Source organism: Barbus barbus (genome assembly GCF_936440315.1).
Source record: "Barbus barbus genome assembly, chromosome: 30".
In the NCBI taxonomy this organism is placed as follows: domain Eukaryota; kingdom Metazoa; phylum Chordata; class Actinopteri; order Cypriniformes; family Cyprinidae; genus Barbus; species Barbus barbus.
Window position 1 is genome coordinate 12364263 of NC_136758.1, and position 22798 is coordinate 12387060.

A 22798-nucleotide genomic window follows, 5' to 3' on the forward strand; every position below is an offset into this window, starting at 1 on the left:
AGCGGTGTGTACTTTGTGCAATGAATGATGGGAAATGCTGTCCAGGGTAATATATGACAGTCGGTGTGGTGTGAGAGTCGATTTGATGGAAGAGTGACTTCTGGTGGCGAGCGAATGAAAGTCCATGGACCTGTTTCGTGACAGAAACCAGGCTCACTGACTGAGACTTGACAGATAGGCAGTTCATAATCAGGCTCATTAAGGGAAACTGGACAGATGGATGGTTCAACGACAGACTCAATGACTAAATCAGGACCGAACCGGTTCAAAACCAGAAGCATTGGCAGGTACTGGATAGACAGACAATTCGCCAGTGGTCTCTTTGGCAAAGACAGAAGTAATGAAGCAAATAGAGATTTCATTAATGGTTTCAGAGTTCATAGCAGGCAGAGTTAAGTGTTCAAAGGTTACCTTTTTGACTTTGACAAGGTTACTAGGGCACATAGCAAGTTCATTAGTAACGGGACAGTCAAAGTTTGCGGACAGAGTCCTTGGCTGTGATTGACAAGACTGAGAGTTCATAGGTAGCCTCCTCAGCTGGATCGGGACAGGAGAAAAATTCATAAGCGACCTCTGTGGCCGATTCAGGGCTGGACAACAGTTCACAAACAGCCTTTGTGGCCATGACAGGACAGGACGAGGATTTACAGACAGTTCCCACTGACACCTCTGAAGGTTCTGCAGTAGATGCCGCTACCTCTGGAGGTTCTATAGTGGTAGCATCAGGAAACAGGTAAAGTTCATTAACAGGACAGATACAGTGCTTATCTACCGTTCCTTCGACCGTGACACGATGGGCTGGACATGCATTGCTGGACGCCACCACCACTCTGGACTCTGGAGAAGCTTCAGCGGGTGCCATCGCCTGGGGAGGTTCCGAAATGGTGTACGCAGCCCATATGCAACACCACGCGATCCCCATCATGGGAAGCGCTTCGGACAAGGGAATTACTGCAGGAACAGGAGGGTTAAAGTGAGCTGGTTTGGAGATACCAGCTGCACGTGCAGGCACCAGTGGTGCATCCCTCTCACTGGATACCAGACTAGGATACTGAAGGACTGACCTTGAATATCTGGGTGTGACAGAGAGAACGTGACAAGACTCTGGCTGATCAGCGGTGATGTGAAGAGACTCTGGATGGTCAGTGGTGACGTGAATAGACTCTGGAAGGTCAGCAGAGACGTGAAGAGACTCTGGAAGGCCAGCAGGGACGTGAAGAAACTCTGGAAGGCCAGCAGAGACGTGAAGAGACTCTGGATGGTCAGCGGTGACGTGAAGAGATTCTAGATGGTCAGTGGTGATGTGAAGAGACTCTGGAAGATCAGTGGAGACGTGACTTGACTCAGAAACAGCAGCTGTGACTTGACCTGATTCATGACGATCAACTGTGACTTGACTTGATTCATGAAGATCAACGGTGACTTGACTCAACTCAGAAACAGCAGCTGTGACTTGTCCTGATTCATAACGATTAACTGTGACTTGACTTGATTCATGAAGATCAGTGGTGACTTGACTTGACTCAGAAACAGCAGCTGTGACTTGACTTGATTCATGACGATCAACTGTGACTTGACTTGATTCATGACGATCAACTGTGACTTTACTTGACTCAGAAATAGCAGCTGTGACTTGACGTGATTTATGAATGGCAGTAATGACGTGACCGGTTGTTGTGGCGGCCATTTTGTGAGTGCGCTCTGGTGCCGCCACAATTTCAGTCATAGATGCGGTGTCGCAATCCTCATCTGCGACACCCACAGTGAATAGTGAGCCAACAGTCAACAAAGCAATGTCCAAAAAACAATTCAGTGACGAACGCGGACCCTCACGTCTAAGCTGAGATCACAGAGGCTGATTAATGCCATCAGAAAAAATCTCAATCAAGATAATGTCCGGTAAATCAGAATAATGAGCAATGGCTAAAAACTCTCTAATATGGTTCTCCAGTGATCGTGGGCCTTATTTAAGGGCAAACAATAGTCTTGTTGTGTCCATACCTGACAAATGTCCGTCTGAAAATTTGCTGGATCCTTGTGTGGCTGAATATTCTGTAACGGGGCGAACGAGACGTGAGATGTGCGGATCCATTTGCAAACTTTATTAAACAAAGACGTGGTCAAAAAAACACAAGCAGGGTCAAAACATCAGCACACAGGTATGGCACAGACAAGATACAAGAATAATCCAGAGGGCAAGCATGGGTCTATGATCGGTGAACAATATCCAGAAGGCTTGACAACAGGGGTAATCCAGAAACATGAGCGATAGTCCAGATAAGGTACAAACAGAGTCCGAACGGCAAGACAATGGTAAATCCAGTAAACACAGACTAGAAAACAAGAAATAGGTTCCGTATCGCAGCTAAAACTAGGGAAGTAATAAATGCAGAACAATACTGGAACTAAACAAACACAGAATGGCTTGGTAAGGCAGCTAACACTAGGAAAGTGCTATACGCAGAACAATACTCGGCAGAGAGGAAGAGGAAGTCCATGGTTTAAGTAGGGTGTGTGATTGTGTGGTAATTCTCAGGTGTGAGCGTGTGATTGAGACAGCTGTGTGTACTTAGTGCAATGAATGATGGTAAATGCAGTCCAGGGTAATATATGACAGTCTGTGTGGTGTGAGAGTCGATTGGATGGAAGAGTGACCTCTGGTGGCGAGCGAATGAAAGTCCATGGACCTGTTTCATGACACATACTATAGTATACTACTGTTTAAATGTTTGGTGTCAGTAATATTTTTTTAAAAGACACCCTTTTAAGTGTCTTTTTGATCAATTAATGCATTTTTTGCTGAATAAATATTAATTTCTCTGTTCTTACTGCGTAAAACCTTGACCCCTGTCTAAAATGACATTTGTGTTGATGTAATCAATACCCAGTCTACTTTCTACTATCCAATCAAATCTCACTCTAAATTATTTGCCACTAAACAAGTTTAATTAAGTTTCATTTAAAAATTGCAGATTAAATTTCGATAAAATATTAGACTGCCACGGCAAACACAGTCCTCCTGTTTAAAAAAACAAAACTCCCAAACTGTCCACAAACTGTGAGAAACAGTAAATGGTCTTCTCTTGAAGCCAGTTAACAATGGAAGCTACACTTTTCACTTGACCTCCCTTCTCTGTCTTTCTCTTTTTGTCCTCCTCACACATCACCTGTCCTCAGAAACCTCAGCTTCATCATGTGGCATTACATAACTAGCAATCATCAGCTAATGAGGCCACATCACTCACAGAGAAACATTTAGAAACACACCAGGGTTTGGGAACGGCTGTCAGAGAGGTGTGATGGAAATCCCACGAGGCCTCGTGTTTTCTGCTGACGCTGAACCCTTGCGAGATGTTGTAGCAGCCCACTGAGACACTTGTACTGAAGTAGGACACACACACACTTACACAAATGCAGACAGGATGAAAATAAGTGTGAAAACAGAAAGCGGAAGATGCAGAAAACTGTCACACTTGGGGTGAAAGTACCAACAGCTTGCTGTGGGCTACGGTTTTGACCTTCTATGAAAACATTTCAGAGTGACAAGAACTGCTAGAGAGCCAGCAAACACTCAGACAGACAGTCAACCTCTTCAGTCATTACTGACGAATTGGACAACGTTTGTGTGACACTTGGTGTGTAGGTGTGTGCGCGACACAAATATAGATGTGCTGAACGAGAACTGGATGATGCCACCACATGACTGCTGTTACACTGTGACTGAATGGCTGTCAAGTGTAATGAGTAATGTGATGTAGTGGTGAAAGCTCCGGGTTTGTATCCGGAAGGTTGCTGGTTTAAACCCTGTATGGAGTGAGCTGAGAGCCATCATCATTGGGCCCTGAGTAAAGCACTTAACTCTAGGTGACTCCAGAGGGAATGTCCCTGTAATAAGTTCATGGTGGTGCTCCACGGCACCATTGTGTTAAAATAGCTGAAACCCATTTGCGTGATTCTACTTGTGTGGTGAATAAATACAGATAGATAGAAACAGATAAAAAAAAAAAAAATTAAATTGGTTGGCCTGCTCTCAAATATCATTGTGAACATTACTAAAGGCTGAAATGTGCTACTGTACAGATATTTGCCTGAATCTGTAATCTGGATGAGTCAGTTAGTTGTTGAAAATCTAAGCCACGCTATAGATTCTGGTCAGTTAAAGTTGACATGCTACACAGAAAATCGAGTAGTGTGTGATGAGCACAGACTTGAATTTTTTTAGCTTCAAACTACGATTTCATCCATTAGGAGGATATCAAGCATGTTTGATATTTTGAGCTGATTTTAAAACACATTGGGTTCTCATTTGTCATGTCTCTTCTAGCAAAGTTTGTTGTGTTTGGAACAAACTGCAAGTGTGATGATCCTCATTTGGTGATATTTGAATTCACCCCACAATTTCCTGTCACATGCCCTTTGACTCAACGCTTAAAAGGATAGTTTAACCAAAAGAGAAAACTCTGTCATCATTTACTTACTCTCACGTCATTCCAAACCTGTATGACTTTCTTTATTCTGTGGAAAATAAATGGAGATATTCTGAAGAATGTTTTTTTCTCTATACAATGAAAGTCAATGGGATGAAAAAATAACCTTGGACCCTATTGATTTTCATTGTATGGACATAGCACGCACACACACACACACACACACACACACACACACACACACACACACAGCAACAAATATCTTGTTTTGTGTTCTATACAAGAATTCATACAGGTTGGGAATGACATGAGCAATTAAGCAAGATGAAATCAAATTATCAAATTTTCATTAGCCCTTACATAAACTGAACTGAGAACAAAAACAGAGAAAACACTGTGCCATGTCTTACTTATCCACACATTACAATCCTTGTAATTTTAACTATATGACATTTTTGACAGAAATATTTTCTTTTAAAAATTGAGGAAAAAATGTATTAAAACAATGACAGTAGAATTTATAGGTACTAAATGTGTTTAACGTTATTTAGTCTAGTTAAACTATGGATACTAGGCAAAAACTTGTTAAATTTTCATAAGGGCAAGTACAAAGTGGAATTTAGAGCTTTAAAGGCTGGACCTTCATGAATTATGGAGGGAGCTGTCAGTTTTCCTTGTGTAAAATCTCTTCTGTTCTAATGATCTTTGATTGCAGGAGAAAAAAAACCACTGCCTTTGTTTGCCTTTAGAAATCTCAGCAGGTGACTGTACATCAATAATTAAAGGCCTGATGAAAAGAAAACAATATCTGTTAAGGGGTCCCAACCCCCTGTCAAAAAATTTGAACTCAGCCCTATTTAAATTAGGTGTTAATTAGCGTTAATTAATTAACATTGTTGTTACTATACTGTAAGCAAATTTGAAATCAATGCTATACTGTCAAATCTGCATTTCAATGGAATAAAATAGGCAATGTAATTGGTAATTGTATTTATTTGTACAATACAATAACAATGCCACCATAATTTAGGTACAATGTCCTGCTAAATCTCTCCCTCTGTGTGTGTGTTTGTTTGTGATGTCAATGGCTGCCTGTGTTTGTGTTTGCAAATGATGTGGTTCTTAAAAGTGCACATTTGTTATACAAATGTGAGTACGACCTGAAATAAGTGTTTTTACTTTTACAAGTGACTAATGGTGGTGTAGAATAGTTTGTTTTGGACATTTGTCAATTTGAGTTGTGTGTGGGAAACCTATATCAGAGGTAATTACAGTTTGATGTTTTTTATTACTGCTGCACCGAAGAGAGAGGTCAAATAAAAGTCTAAACCCGAGAGTAATTAGTCACATTTAGAAGGGACTAATTGACTGTCACTGAATCCAGAGTTCACAGTCTCTATGGCGATATATTGTGAGGTAAGGATCTCACGCTGTGATTGGCTCCTAGATTACGTGCATGGCCTCTAAGCAGAATTTATTGGCTGGACAGCCAAGTATTAAAATCAAATCAAAATCTGACATGAAATCTCTCAATTGTCTTTCCCAGACAGCAATGAGAATAAAAGGAGAGCAAATTAAGCAAAGATTCCACAAAATCTGCAAAAAAAAGTTAGAGATACGATTCATATGAACTCTAATATATCAATAATATATCTGTGATATGTCATCCATATTCATTGTATACCTATATACATCAGACTTGTTTCTATTTTTATTTCTCCCAAGGAATTTTATGAGAAATATCTGAGACCTGTAACTGGAAATTCCATTAAATCTCCTGAGGGATGAAAGAGCAATAAAACTGTAACTCTGGGCACCATAAAAACACAGACCCCAGCTCTAAAAGAATAGATTTGCTGCTGATAAAGAATCAAAATTTGAAGCTATTAACCCTTAAATGCATACCTCAGGTCTTTAGTGACCCGGTATGTAATTTACTACCCTCTTCCTCTTTAATTTTTTATAGTTAGATATCAACTCTCTTAGTATTCCTCAATCTATTCATTATAAACAATACGACAAGAAAAAAGTAATAAAATGTAAAAGAATGTCTGTTTTCGGATACATTTTTTGTAAAAAGTGAATAGGGTCATTAACGACCCAAGGTGTGTAATAGTCTAAGTATATTTTTCCAGCGCAATAATAATTAAATATCTGATGACTCAATAAGTGCAATTCACCTTTATTCCTCGAGGTGGCACTGTTTGATAGACGATGACGAAGGTAAAATCATCTGCTCGAATTGAACCCTTCTAAGTTTCAAAAGGTAACGAAATATGCTTTATTTTATTCTTTAGTAATTTTTATTAAAATATCAGGAGTGTTTTATGCTATTGCAGCAGTTAGAGATCCATCTGTGTTGTATATGTAAGTCAGGGTCGCTAAAGCCCGAATATGTAATAATGATTGGCAAAACATTTATGCATTTAAGGGTTAATCCATCAGAAATATTTTTTTATAATATAAAATGTTCTTAAAGGGATAGTTCACCCCAAAATGAAAAGTTTGTCATCATTTACTCACTCCTGTTGTTCCAAACCGGAATTTCTCTCTTTTTTTGTTGTTGTTTGATGTTTTGAAGAATTTTGGTAGCCATTGACTTCCATAGTAACTTTGTGTGTGTGTGTGTGTGTGCGCTATGGAAGTTAACGGCTACCAGCAACTGTCTGGTTACCAAAATATCAAAATATCTTCTTCTGTGTTCAACAGAAGAGAGAAACTCATACAGGTTTGAAACTACTTAAAGTGAAGACAGAAATTTCATTTTGGTTGAACTATACCTTTAAATGTAGATTCAGACAAAAACAGATGGTCTTGCACATGCTGACACATGCCTTGGTTAGAAGAGTCGGGGGGGTCATCATAAAAATGTAAATATCTGCTCTTATCATGAAAAATATCAGCTTTATCAGCGAAAGTCCATCTCCACCCTTATTCTTTTTTGCTTTTTTACTTTCCCCTGCACACAAACACAACAATCAAGAGACAGTGAAAGAGGAAGGAGATGAACCACTCCTGGAAAATGAATCGGAGAAATCATAACGCAGAATATTGCTGTCACGCCGGAGACAGAGGAGAGTAGGATCCAGACGCAGAGTGATCATTTAAATAATAACGATAACAACATCAACTAAAATGCAAAACAACTCGGCAACTTGAAAAATAGGAACACAAGGAACAGAACTGAGAACACCAATGGAACATCCATAATGAGACGTGACAAAGAAAGAGTGACACACAAGAGCTATATACCTTTGCAATGTCCCATGATGCGTTGTGCCATTAAACTGTAAACAATCAGCCAAACTTTTGCTCGTGAATGCAAACAGGGTACAATGAGGTGACATTATTCTACTCACCCTTCGGAGCAACCTTATAATTTAAAACGATTTGTTTTGGCCAAATCGATTGCCGATTACACTGTAATCAAATACACAAAGGAATCAAAGTCACAAATTTCAGCATTTTTGATAGTGGTATAAGCAGTTTATGTACTTGTTATTTATATTTTCAATATGCATCTGCATAAGCTAGACCAACCTGAAAAATATAGTGTGATTTGAGCAAAAAAGCTATATTTATCATACCATTATTGCCAGATATTTTTGCAGAGAGAAATAATATTATCGAGACAACAATTTGGAGATTTTCCCATTCAAGTGGATAGTATTTATATGTCTGCCTGGTGGCCTTACCAAAATGGCTTCCAAATAAGCCAGTTTGCCTTAAGGTAGGGTCACATTAAGGTCAGTCGTGTTTTGTAAATAGTGTAGTGATTTATAAAGCACAGCTCACACAGATTTCTGTGGCTCAACTCAGCTAACCTCAATGTCCAAATTGAACAAAATCCTATTTGCAGGCATATTTGGACTCAGATTTAGTACATGTGGAAGGAGGACTGTCATCATTGCAGTGTGGTGGCCCACTTCTACTCTGTACTGCATTACAACTCATCAGTAAAGCTGTCCCAGCACTGCTGTGTGTAAGTGAGTGTGTGTGAGAGATATAATAAGTGTTTGCAAGTGCTGGAGTCATACACTTTCTCTTCCATCAGGCTCCTCCTTCTGGATCAATCATAGCACCATCTTTGGCCTGCCTTGTCACTCATCCAGATATCTGCTGAACATGCCTCTATGTGTGCGTTGCCCGCTTTTTCATTTATGCAGGAGTCAATATAAAAGCGAGATGAAGCATCAGTGGGCTCTAATGGGGAATCGCGGTGTGTGTGTGTGTATAAGCACCTGATAATTCCCTCAGGAAGTGCTTAATGAAAGACCGACAGCACTGATACTGTACCGTGTCGGAGCGATAGGAGGAGAACAAACCGTTTCAATTCATTAGGACTGTACATGCTCATATATTACAAATAACACTTTCTCCATCCTGTCCTACTTTGAGTAGAAAGCACACACACATACACACTCCTAAGAGTCAAATATCTCTATGTAAACACTTCATCAGAATTCAAAATCAGGAGTTAACTACACCAGATGGTTCAGAGCTACTGAAAACACATCATCTCTTATAAAGAAAAGTTCTAAATAAAGAGTTTTGGGTGGTTACTAGGAATGTGAACCTTGACAAATCCAATCATGATTCACTGGTTTTGGAATACCATTGAGACTATACTATAAGCAATATCAGACAAGCAATAGTGAAGTTTTTCCTGACAGTTTGTTAAGATATTCGGCAAAACAGTACAACAGTGAGTGTGATGCTGTTTTTATACAATAGTTCAATTAACATGTAAATATTGAGTAAAATACATTTTAGAGATAATATTGTTAGGTACTTTGTCTATTTTTGTTCCACCAAAAAAAAAAAAAAAGTTTCTAACGAAGCCACAGTAAGAATCTACCATCGTGCCGACTGCCGAGTGAATGATTCAATGACTCAGTGATTAGGTGCATCTGAAATCGCACACTGTATATATACGCACTACATTTGATGAGGAACAAACTTAGCAACAGGTAAAAAAGTATGTTGTATATAGTATAAATCCATGTAGTATGAATAAAATCTAGACATACTACATTTGCCATATTGGCTTTATCATGTGACTTCAGTTATGATGCCAGTTGCGTCACTTCACTGCCATTCACAACTACTTTCCTGTGGCGTCATTGGATAGTAAATTGTCCATTGGATGCACACTTAAAATAGTAGGTCATCTGGCTGCTTTTCATGAGTATTACAAATTCGGACATCCTACTCATTTCATGTACAGTTTTTCACCTACTATATAGTAGAAAAATAGGCATATTCAGAAACAGGATTTTTTTTGTACTTAAATTAAATGTTACTGAATGAATTGTTACTGAACGAACTCACTTATAAAGAGTCAACTTGTCGCCACCTACTGGCGCAGCAATATAACCTGCAGAAAAAAACTCACTGAAAAAAAAAAGAAAGCCTTCAGGAATACAAGTTGTCGATTGAGCTTAATTTGATCATATTCCTTTTTATGAATATTCTATAAGTCTGTATGTGATGTCGGTAAAGGCTAGCTGCTAGAGACTTTGTATCTAAACAAAATTTTTATGCTTCTCATTGTCCATACCGCAGTTGTTTTAATCATGTATAATTGTCTGGAGCATGAAATAAGTAGCTGAGAAATACTTCACTGAAACTGACTGCAAATGAAAAAAGCATTGCTTCAAAGCCTTCAAATGGCCTCTTTTTGAAAACACTTTTTTTGAAAATCATACTACAGTAAGTCTGTGTTTATGTTCTGCCAAAACGCATTTAACGAATCCGTTGTTCCTAGGCTTGTTTACATCCGTGCTGGAAATAGGATGTGCTGTTTCCCCTTTTTGTTTATGTGAGGTTGATTTTAATATAATCTTTAGAGTAAAAGTTTTTCTCATGGTGCTGATGTGTCCAAAACCTTTCAGTGACATTTACAAAGGTTTTGGTTACTTTGTAGTATGAGCAACTAACTAGTTCTGAAAGTCATATCTGATTGTGGCACTATACACTAGGTCTCTAAAAGCAGCATCTGACAATGGCATTACACAATGCGTTCAACAGTAAACACCAGTGTTTACAGGTAAAGTAAATTAATATGCAATGTCTTGCATGCATATATTATTCAACTTTTTATTATTATTAGGCAAAGTATTAGTTTCGTACACAACACGTACATTCAGAGGGCAAATTACAAGTCATGACAAGTAACAACTTAGTGTTTGAAACATACATGACAAAGGGGAAAAATCTTGCATACTGAGCGGTTTATTAAAGAAAAACCTGACAAAAAATAACTATATAAACAACCAAATGCAACATTGTGAAGAATGTCCATGTGTGCTGTCAAATAGGCACATTTGTGGAAAAAGTCACTAGGGTCAATTTAATAATTTACAATAACACTGATAACTGAGTTTACATAATGTATAAAGCAGACAGAGGACATGACCACGGGTTAGTGAAATACATGGTGCACACAAGTTTGCATACTGCACACACAGCACATTTACACATGCATATACACATGCATTCAGATGAAAACAGCAGGCAGGTGAACTGTGAAGAAGCCTGTTTGCATCTGTCGATTATACAAGGTTTCCCGGAGGGTAATGATCATTTAACTAGCAAAGCCACAGTGCATGACAGGACTAGTGCAAGCCTGACCATACAAGACGAGGACCAATCGTAACCCAGCAAGTGTAAATACAAGACCAACAGAATTACAACGATAACTGTCCTTAAATTTATTGTTATATATGATGAATTTGCTACAAATTGGTGATTTACTGTCAGTACGCAACTACTCCGGGAGGATTTTACCATGTTGAAAATACTGGAAAGCTGTTAGCAAGCTAAAACAGCACCTCATCCTATTTAAAGCATCGCAAATCTCAACTGCTTGATTGTTTATTTCATTGCAGAATGTAGATTATATTATCATCCAGCTCTAATCTGCTAAATGAAAAAGCAATAAGATATTAGGATATTATTAACATTAACACCATCATTTTCTGTAAAGCTGATTTGAAACAATGGATATCGTGAAGAGTGCTATGCAAATAAAAAAACGACTTGAATTTACTTAAAAAAAAACCAACAACGATAGACTAGTAGACCAATTAACTAGTGGACTAGTCAACAATCTTGCCTCATTCGATCTAGAGTCAATTGTAGTGATTAAATAGAGAAAAGGAAGAACTGAGTGCCATTTTACAAAAATAGCTCATGGTCAGTGTTGTTATTGTTTAACTAAAAACTATTAAAAATCATTTTCATTCATAAATAGAAATAAAGCTGAAATGAAATAAAAAATGTGTGAAAAAAAATATTGAAAAATTTAATAAAAATTATGAAAAGCACACAACAAATCAGAAAAACAAACTAAAATGAAAACTAAAAATAAGTTAATTTAAAATATTAATGAATAATATAATAATAAATATAGCTAAATTAACAATGCTTGTGGTTAGATACATTTAGGGGATAACATGCCATAAATCTACCATTTACTGATTTTTGTGGAGGAAGAGCATAATGCAGCTAACATATCACATATTAGACTTCACAAACCTGTTGGCCTGTGGGCTAACTATTCCAGTAGATATCCCAAATTACACTGGCAATCCAAATAACTCACATTTGAAGACAAACCCTAAAGAAAAATTTATAATTTTAAAAAATTCACCAACCTTAGAGTCTCTGCCATGCGTCTCAGATCTTCATTCTGCTGTTTCAGCCTTTCCAGCTTGGCCAGGATCTTGGAGAGCTCTCTGCTGGACCGTTCTGGATGCTCGCTGTCCCTCACAAGGTGACCCCCGATGTAGAAAAGCAGCGTGCCCCAGGCCAGCAGCACCAGCATAATCCAGCGCCACGAGCCCGTCCACGGACGCATGGCGCCTAGTGCTGCCCAGCACACACTCTCCTTTCACAACACGGGAGTTTGAGGCATACTCAGCTCAGCGGCAGCGCACCACCTCAGGGCTCTTCCAGAGCGGAAGGGGGACGTCGGGGATCGCTGGGTCTGGCTTGTGTGTGCACTTAGAGGCTTGGAGGTTATATCATGGCAGCGGCCCCTCGCAGAGAAGGGGCGGAGGGTTTCGAGATCCCTTGAGACTTCACTTATGAGACTTCACTTCAGAGAACCGATGGCTCTGATGAGTTCTTATTCCTCTAGGGCCTCTGCAAAGGATTCTGGTCCTGTAAAAACACAGAAGCGTGTATGATCAATGAGATGATAGGACATTCTTGCGTTTACTGTGAGAGATAAAGGCATAAGTGAGGTCTGAGATTATCTATCAACTCCACAGAATATAAAACTGGATTGAGCTCAGCTGCTGAGAATGCTCTAGTCATACAGTTGTAACTGAGGATTATAGTGAGCTCAAAGAATAAGCGGTGGACGTTAGTTGTCAAGTGAGTTAGTTGCACAAAGTGAAAGAGCACATAGTAAATTCCTCAAAATTAAATAGTAACAAAAATGTGCTGGGAAGGACAAGAAAGGAAATAACGAGCGATATGGAAGAAAAGAGAGATCCAGATCTAAAGAAAATAATACTATTTCTGTAACACATTTGAATGTTTTTTTGAATATGTTTTCTATTTTTGAGGTTCCAAATCGCACATATATATAAAGGGAAATACCAATGACACAGGGAACAACTGTACATCAATTTATCACACAGGAAGTAGAGAAGAAAATTTCCACTAAATTTCCATAAGAAAATTTCCACTTTCACAGCACTATTGCAAACCAAATCAAATAATAAAAAAAATGCTTGACTTGTTACAATGGCATAAATACAATAAAATATATAATATATATAATACAATTATTTTCACACATATAGTGTGTATATATATACACACACACACACACACACACACACACACACACACACACACACATACAAAAGGCTCAATACAAAAGGCTTGTTGGCTTTTTATTATTATTTACAATTTTTGATTTTAAATGACTAAATGTAGAGGTTAGAGGTTTGACGACTTACATTTATTCATAAAAATTATATTATGCATATAAATACACAAGTATGTATATGTTTACATTTATATTATATTTGTGTTAATTAACATTATGGATTACATCAAGTCATACTAAAAACTCCCCATATGCATGACTCAAGATGTAGTCTGTTTGATGATGTCCCAGTTAAAAAGGTTTTGTCAAGCTTTAGTAAACAGTAGATGCTCTCAAATAATAGAGCATGGCATTAGCAAAACATAGGGTTTGATAGGAAAGCAAGAAAAAAAATGTAAATGTGTAACTTTTGCAAAGTAAGCTGCTTTGTATAACAGCATCTTTCAAATGCATGAATGTGAACTTCCAAAGAAATCTCCTACAAAGAATAACATGTAATCTGGAAGTAATATCTACAGTATCACAGTTTTTCTGGACTCATTTTCTTGACTGCCAACTTTTTTATGTGCATGCTAACTCAAAAGTATGTCATGTGACAACAATGTTGCATGTTAGTGTTTGAAATGTTTGCATAATGCATTCATTTTCACATCATTTAAAAAAATAGCAGGCGATTTGTAAGTAGACACTGCACTGTATGATGAGTGGTCTAGTATTCAATGCACATTGACCACACTTGCTATGCACTGGGTGGGGTATGTGCGTTTTCATGTGCATCCAGCGAAAAGTTTATCTCATCGCATTCAATTCAGACTGCAAACTCTGGTCAAATATAATTCCCCCCCTTCAACACACACACACACACAGTGATTCTAGCTCAAATTGTGAATGCTTGTACATTCATATATTGACTTAAATGAGCAATCACAGTCAAATTGCACTTGTATTACAATCTCAAGTTAATACACGCTGCACACCCACGAGCGGCCACGGTCGTATCTTAAAAGTGAACCATTTACAGAGCTGAAATAATGTGCCACTCACTGTGCATGCAAAACGAGGCTGACGGATGGGGACTATCTGACAGATTGGGGAACGTGGGCACCGCTTATCCTTCATTATGAATGAGGGCGGAGTATAGAGAGTCATTATGGATTTCTGCACGGAGCATATACAATGCATTATAGATTGCGGTGGTGTGTCAGGCCCAGTAATCAAAGGCCGCAGTGCGGGACTGAATCAATAGAGTGACCTTCTGCAAGTGTCTCAGTACAGCAGACCACCAGCTATTTATGCACATCACTACTGCAGTCAACGGGGCACTACTACACAGAAACACAGGATTTACCCACACTCCTGCTGGCATACACTGAAATCAGCGCATAATGTAATGCATGAGCTGCTTTCTTACTCATTAAAGATTATCCTTGCACTTGGAAATTGACAGTACATACGCTAATATTTACAACAAAAAGCTTACTACCCAATCTGCCAAGTTCACTTCTATGAAAACTGCTCATTAACATATTATACATAAATTGTGTTAAAAAAAAAATCACAAGAATAAATTACAAAAAAAAAAAAAACAGAAATATTATTACAATTTAAAATACCCATTTTTTAATTTTTAATATATTTTAAAATGTACTTATTCCTGTGAAGGCAAAGCTAAATTTTCAGCAGCCATTACTCTAGTCTTCAGAGTCACATGATCCTTCAGAAATCATTCAAATATGCCGATTTGATGAGCATCAAAGTAACATTTCTTATTATTATTGATGTTGAAAATAGCTTAATATGGAATTTATGGAAGTTGTACATTCTTTTTCAGGATTCTTTGATGAATAGAAAGTTCAAAAGAAATATTTTGTAACAATGTAAATGTATTTACTGTCACTTTTTTATCAGTTTAATGCATCAATCTTTTTAAGTTTTACTGTAGATACAGTAGTGAAAAAACTAGCAGCTCCACAGTAAAACCTAATAGCGTACAAATCCTGCTCCTCAGAACTGTATATTAAACATCTAATATATTTTCTAAATGGCTGTAATTGTGTTGCATCACACAGCATTGTTAGGACCTGGTAACTTAGGACACTGTGTAGCGGGGTAAAAAATAAATAAAACATAAATTGTGATTATTTTCAGTGTTAGAAATCTACATGAAGTCCGTTTATTTGATGTGTGTAAAACAGTGAGTGACACATCATTTCTCCAGGGCAGAAGTGTGCAATGCAGGATGACATATCTCTTTACTACACTAAATAAAGTGCCTCTTCAGCATGACATTCTACTTATTTAAACTTGTAATTAACTCAGTACACTGGGGGGGGGATTCCCAGCTTCATACACAAACGTATATCACAGAGCGTCAATGTAAGTACACACTCAACATCCTCATTACAGAAATGTCACCACTGACTGCTATTAGTCTTAGTTTTAAATGAGAAATGGGGAGCAAGTCGTTAAAATACTGCAATAAAGCGAACCGGACGATTTGGTGCTGAAAGAGAAATAATCTGTAAACTGCACCGTCCCGCTTGGGTGCACCCCCCTTTACCCTGCTCCAACAGCTCATGAATAATTGAGATCTGCATAGTGACACAGCAGCGCACAGACAAGGACAGCAATAAATCCATAATTAATGCCTGCATTTATGAAAGCGTGCCGGGCTGAACAACAGCCTGCTCAGGTTAGGGTGGATTTCAGCAGTTTCACGTATCTTTCTTCCTCTTCTCTTTCTCAACAGCGGATGAGAGAGAAACTCAACTAGACTAAAATGGTTAGTGGCAAGGTTATTGTTAACAAAAACTATTCTAAAAACCAAAAAATGTGAGAAAACGGTTTAAAAAAAAAGCAGAATTAGCGACAGATGTTGTTTTCTATATTGTGACGTACATCTGAGTCAAATATCGTATTAATAATTTATAAAATATAGTTAAAAAAATATATAAATATATATTTTTTGTTAAAGTCATCATAAAATGAAAATAAAACAAGAAATTGATACTTCCAACTATTCTACATAGGTTTACTAATTTACTAAACAGGGCAAATTAGTGTTAGAGCGCAATTCCAAAAAAAAACACAGATGGGACGGAAAATTCAGCGGGTGTTTTACTGACAATGCGCACATTAAAGAACAGAGATGCAGTCAGATCATTTCCATAATGATCATTTCCATTTCCAAGAGCAGAGCAAATTACCACCTGCTTTAAAACATGCTTTTCAGGCTTTGTAATGGCACAAACTCCAGTAATTTGAGGAGCGCAAACATTAGTAAATTGCGTTGCATGATTGATTTTAATACTCTCCTCGCATAAAGATGGTTTGCGCTGGCGCAAGCTATTAGTAATTCTGGCCCGATATACAGTATTATAGAATTAATTGTATTACTTGTGAGTAATTTTTTCCACATGGTAAAACGTGCATTGACTTGCTTTATTGTTATAGCAAGTAGCATTGTGGTGACAATCCGATATTGTTTCATTATTCTATTCATATTACCATTATTTTTTAACGCTCTCATGGACACACTGGGTCTGTATGTGGATTTGGCACAGTTTTAATCACAATCCAGTTCTGATCTGTATCGGTATGTAACACATTGCGATGTTGTTAACGATACCCAGTCCTAAAATCACCTTGTTCTTGTTGATACTGCAAAAAACAAAGTAAGCCCATGCACTTGATATAGCTGAGTAACCATGCATGCAGTCATGCTACATTGACTTTCACCGTTAGGATTTTCATACCTCAGCTTTTCAATATGACACAAAAGAGTTCGATGTACTGTCCACAAACTTTAAAATATCTGCAAACATTTCTTAAAGGTGCTAGAAATGACAGACTTTAAAAAGGAATAGTTTACCTTCATGCCATTCCAAAGCTGTATCACTGATTTCTTCCTTTGTGACGTCAATCATACATTTTTCAACATTTCTACTTTTGTATTCCTTTTGTAGCATGAGAGTAAACAAATGATCACAGATTTTTCATATTTGGGCAAACTATTCCTTTAAAATGTGAAATAACAATAATTTAAAATACTTCAATTCAATGTTGTAATGATAGACTATCAAAACACAGTAGTGTATTGATATTTCCATTTCTTCCGTTGGCTACATCCTACATCTTCAGTAGATTTTTTGAAATTAGGTTTTATTGATATTTCTCAGTTAATGCAGCTGTAAATAGAGATGGTCCTTTTCTGCTGTTAAAGATGTATCCTCTTTTTCCTCTCTCACTGCAAGTATAATAGACTCTCTAATTTCCTTTTCCATACCGATGTGCAAACTGTCAGCTCCTTTCATTCCAGTAGAGGTGCATTGTGGGAGCTCCACATGTCTATGGACCACTCCCACTGGCTTCACACTGCATTATGCAGCCTGACTCCTGTACGGATCCAATGTCCTGTGGGAATCGCTGATAACCTGTAAGCTCTCCATTCAGGAAGAAGATGAATGTTTTAATCATTGAGGAGGATGAGAAACACAAGCATGTCATGTTCAGGTGTGGTCTGGATGCACATGCATCATGTTTTGTACTTTATATAGAGCAGTACAAGCCACAGGGCTTAAATGTGAGCAGGTTAAGTAGGCCATCACATACAAATACAAAAATACAAAAGGTGACAAACTGCTCTCGTTCTTTTTGTGTTCATATTGGACTAAGGTTACGAGTGAAATGTAAGATATGAGTCTTATATAGAGAGTTTAGAAGAACCAAACCACAAATCCAAGCGTTGATTTTTCATAATAGATCTGGAGATTCAGCTCTAGAAATTTGACACTTCATAAATTTCAGAGCCACTCCAAGAATGATGCCGTGGGATGGACCATTTGTCCCTGCTCAAAAACATCTCTGGGGACAACTGTGCTTCTGTTTAGAACAACCTACAACATTCATAAAATTAAAGAGTTTCATACCATGAACTACCCACAGACAACATGTACATTTATCCAGTTTACAATTTGAATTAATGTGACCAGAAATCTGGTAGGAGCATTTCACAACAATCTTCATAACCAGATGTTTCTACATCTCATCTGCTTTTAAAATACCAACCCTGGCTGTTACATTTTGCTCTCTCACATTAGTTTCTGTAGATGTCTCGTGGAGGCTCTGAATGAACTTGGCCAGGTCAAATGCTATGCTTGCCCCAGGATGAACTTTTACTGCAATGCAGGAAGCTGCGTTTATCTTATTTGCATAGTGAAATTCTAATCAATTACATGAAAATGTGGGCTTACATTTCTGTCTGAGTAAACTTGAATCTCTTAAACTCTTAAATCCTGTTCATCCTTCTGTCTAAGCTGCAGGGCCATGCACTTCTGACAAAAAATCTGTGCAAAAGTCAGATTCCAAAATGTTCGGAAAACTAAAAAAAGCTATAGATTTATGGAATTAGAGTTAAAAGAACAAAAAAACATTTCAAACGGAGTCTATCTGAATGGATACTGATATTCACTATGGTACACTACGAAACGTGTGAATGGAAATACTGAGATAAATGAATGAGATAAAGACTGCATTCTAAAAGTATAGCACCGAGCAAGCATTATCATGTATAGTGGCCATGCATTATTTTCTGGACTTGCCAGATTGTTTTATACAAAACATCTGAGCACAGTGTAATGGAACAGACCGTTATAGTCTCAAGATGCCTTTCTAAACTGACTTTAAAGGTATAGTTCACCCACAAATTTCAATTCCGTTAATATTTGCACCCCCGCAATGCACTTTAAATAATCTGGTGTACGATATACTTTGAAACAATTTCCACTGCTACTAAATAATTACAAAGAAACAGCAAGTAACACGTAGAATTAAATGTGAAATGTAGTAGAAGCAGAAAGACTAAATAGAATTTCTTGTAAAACATATAATTTGTTTTATTTACTTAAAAATAGTTTATAGTGTGTCATTTCAAAACTGTATGACATTTTATGAGAAACATAAAAGAAGATATATTGAGAAATCTCTCAAACAAATGGAAGTCAATAGCCCTATTTGGACGTTAATTGTTTATCAGGGGGACGCAAGTGATTTTCACCATTTACAGGGGGTAGTTGGTGATTTTAATGCCATCCGAATCCAGGATGTCTGTGTTTTTCTCTCAGCCGAATTACCTACTGTTTTTTGACAAACACAAGGTCATGAGGTAATTTAATTGCCGTCCGAATCCACATCTCTGAGTTTATGAGAAGAAATCGATTCAAAATTCAGCGTATAAACTCTTTTTGAGCACTCCCGAACACCGTTTTGTACGTCGGTGTAATTTGCATATTTATTTTTGAAATGCTGGAAAGTATTCAAAAGAACAATACTTCATAACTGCTCCACCACAGCGACTGGGAGCAGAAAGAGAAGAAAAGCACCTACATATTCGAAATGGGTCTTTATTATGGCAGCAGCAGATATGCAATACAATTTTAAAGTTTGTATTATAAACAGATATCGCGTATAATTATATACAAATAGCGAGTTTTAAACAGCAGATTTAAATATTTAAATAATAAGAATACATTTTATATAATAAGTATTTTAAAATACATTTTACACAATAATAAGAATACATTTGTAAATAAAATTCATTTTATTTACAGCACACAATCATGTGACTGGCCACGTGAGCAGCGCGTTCCTGGGTTCGTAGGATGTGAATAAATCGCCATCCGAATCCATGAGCTTTATCACTGATGTGATATGTAAACTTATTTTTACAGACGTCCATATGAGAAACAATTACCATCCGGGCTAATGAAAAAACACCACAAGATTGAGTAATTGATGACAGAATTTTCATTTTTGGGTGAACTATCTCTTCAACATAACACATACACCACAATACATGTTGACAAATGCCAGCGGAATGTCTGTTACATGAGGTGGTTTAGTTCAGGTGGCCAAATGTAATGCTCAGCAAACAATTAGAGGGAAAATGAGTTCTTATGGTGTTGAAAGAACAGTTAACAACTTCCATTTGGCCTCAATTGTGGCACAAGTCCTTGTGTTGGAGTTCTCTACCCTCCAATCATCACCCCCTGGCCCTTTTATTCCCGGCCCAAGTCCAAACTCACACCAGGAGCAGGTGGCCAGGAGGACGGGGCAATGCACTGAAACACCAATGGAAGGGCATGATGAGGCACACCTGATGTGTATTGTGCTTCATTATTGCTGATATAACTGCAGTTTTCTTTAGAGTTGTGCAAGCTTTCCAATTTTAAGTGTCACATGATCCTTCAGAAATCACTGCTGCCCCAAATTTTTGTGGAACTGTGACACATGATTCTTTGATGAATAGAAAAGTAAAAAAAAACAGCAATTATTTGAAATAGAACTCTTATGTACAATTATAAATTACTTAATTGTCACTTTTGAACAATTTATTGCATCCTTGCTGAATAAATATATAAATGAATAAAAAAATTATCTCAGGGGCATGTCATAATGTGGTGAAATGACTCTCATACTACCTACATCTTAAAATACTTGCTTGTAAACTGAGGTTTAGAAATGCATATAGTGTTAGCCTGTGGCAGAAGTGTGAAAGTTTAGCAAGAAACTGCACTTAAGTGAGATACTATGCAAGGGAGTACACAACACTCATTGTGTGTGTGAGAGAGTTTTAGCATGCTGAGACACAAAGTAAAAGGTGTGGCTTGCGGCTATCACAGATCATCAGAGAAAAGGTCACACCTGCTCGGAAAGAACAGACACATTCTCAGAGGGACCTGTGCATGTGTGTATATAAAAACAATTATGCAAAAGAGTGAGCCTGTTCGAATGGGGGGTGGGAGGGCAATTAGGATGGAAAAGCTTTGGTTTGTCTCTTTCATCAGTTTTATATTCAATAAGAGTCACATTAGGCAGGCAACACCTGTTAAGGCAATCTGGTGTTCCCTCTCTAGGTGTATTAGCTTGTGTGTATTTGTAGCTGTGTGAACCACACTGAACACTTCAGCTATCGTAGAATTATATAAAGCGTTCTGATGAATTATCTGCAATAGATGTGCATGAGCACTTCTACAATAACGATACACTACATTCATCACACACACAAATATGTATAATATATAAATTCAAAATTTAGCATAAAATGCAATAAATTACTAAACACACAGGCAATAAGTTTAAAATGTGTGCGTGTGTGCGTCTGCTTGAGCAAGGTCTTCAAATACATGAAACCTCCAAATGGAAAATGCTATAGCAATAGCAACCCACCAGTTTCATTACATATCTTACTCAACTTTAAGGCAGGCAGATCTCAGATAGATACTGTATGATGTAAGATAGGCATAAAACTAAATTTTTACTTTTTCTTTTAAAAAAAATAAAAAAATAAGAGTGGACGGCTGCAAGGTTTCAAGAGCATTGACAGGTGGTTGCTAAGGTGCTCTCTAGTTCTCTAAGAGTTGGTCTCTGGACTGCCAAAAATGATTTTTCTAAGTGGTAAATAAAGATACTGGAAAAAACTTTAGTTTAGGAACCAATTCTTACTATTAACCAGTTGCTTATTAGCATGCATATTACTAGCATATTAGCTGTTTATTAGCACTTATAAAGCACATATTAATGCCTTATTCTGCATGAATATATTTTGGAACCCTTAATCCAAACACAAATCTAAACTTAACAACTATCTTACTAACTATTAATAATCAGCAAATTACAAGTTGATCGAGGCAAAACTCATAGTTAATAAGTTAATAGTAAGAATTGGTACCTAAACTAAAGCCTGACCAAAAATACCATTTCAGTCTTTCTACTCGAAAATATCATGTTTAATCAATGCGTTACTTAGTATTTCTTAGTAATTATAGTGAAATTTACTAGCAATTTCTGAGTGGAAATTGTTAATACAACTTTTCCACTGATGGGGTAAGCTATCAGACGAGGTACATTATAAAATGTAATACTCATGCATGGGATATGCTTGTGTTTTTAAGCACTGCATACAGTTGAAGATTCTAGACTTTCCATTAACCATGAGCGCTTACTTCAGGCTTAGGTGTTCAAACAAACCCGTATTAATAATGCTTGCCTCAGTAATGGACCATAACCACTTCTGATCTTGTATTATATGACTACTCATTCCTTTCTATTTAATTTTACAAGGTGCATCTGTAGGAGTCAACAGATCTCCAGTAAGAGAGCAGCCAGAAAGAGCGATGCTGAATCATCTCGGCACTTCAGAGTGTTGAGTCAAGAGCTATAATAGACTCTTGGAGAGCTGCAAGTGCGATTGGGGATGTATGCCTGAGGTTGGGTATAAATTTTATTTAACTTCTTATGAGAGTGGAAAGGTTGAGTGTACACGTGGGTGTGTGTTTTATGGTATATAGGTATAGTGGCTATCAAGAGCAAGCTAAGATAAATCTATATGCATCATGATAGCAGTAGATGAACATTGGATGGATGTTTAGTGAGAACATATTATTGCTCAGGCCATGAGGTAAGTACAGAGCTATATTTTGTCTTAATGGAAAAGGCACTAGAAGTCGAGCAGCAATTCGGCGGTGCC

At 37.4% G+C, this 22798-nt stretch overlaps 1 protein-coding gene across 2 annotated transcripts in view; it reads right to left on the reverse strand.

The window, feature by feature from the left end:
* Positions 1–22798, reverse strand: part of LOC306850613 (alpha-(1,6)-fucosyltransferase-like) — an 86229-nt gene that overhangs the window by 21493 nt on the left and 41938 nt on the right. For both annotated transcript variants that reach the window (XM_079386329.1, XM_079386328.1), the window contains one exon: positions 12086–12593. In XM_079386329.1, coding sequence (XP_079242455.1) covers positions 12086–12288 — 203 coding nt within the window. In that variant the 5' untranslated portion in view covers positions 12289–12593. The remainder of the gene's footprint in view (positions 1–12085; positions 12594–22798) is intronic.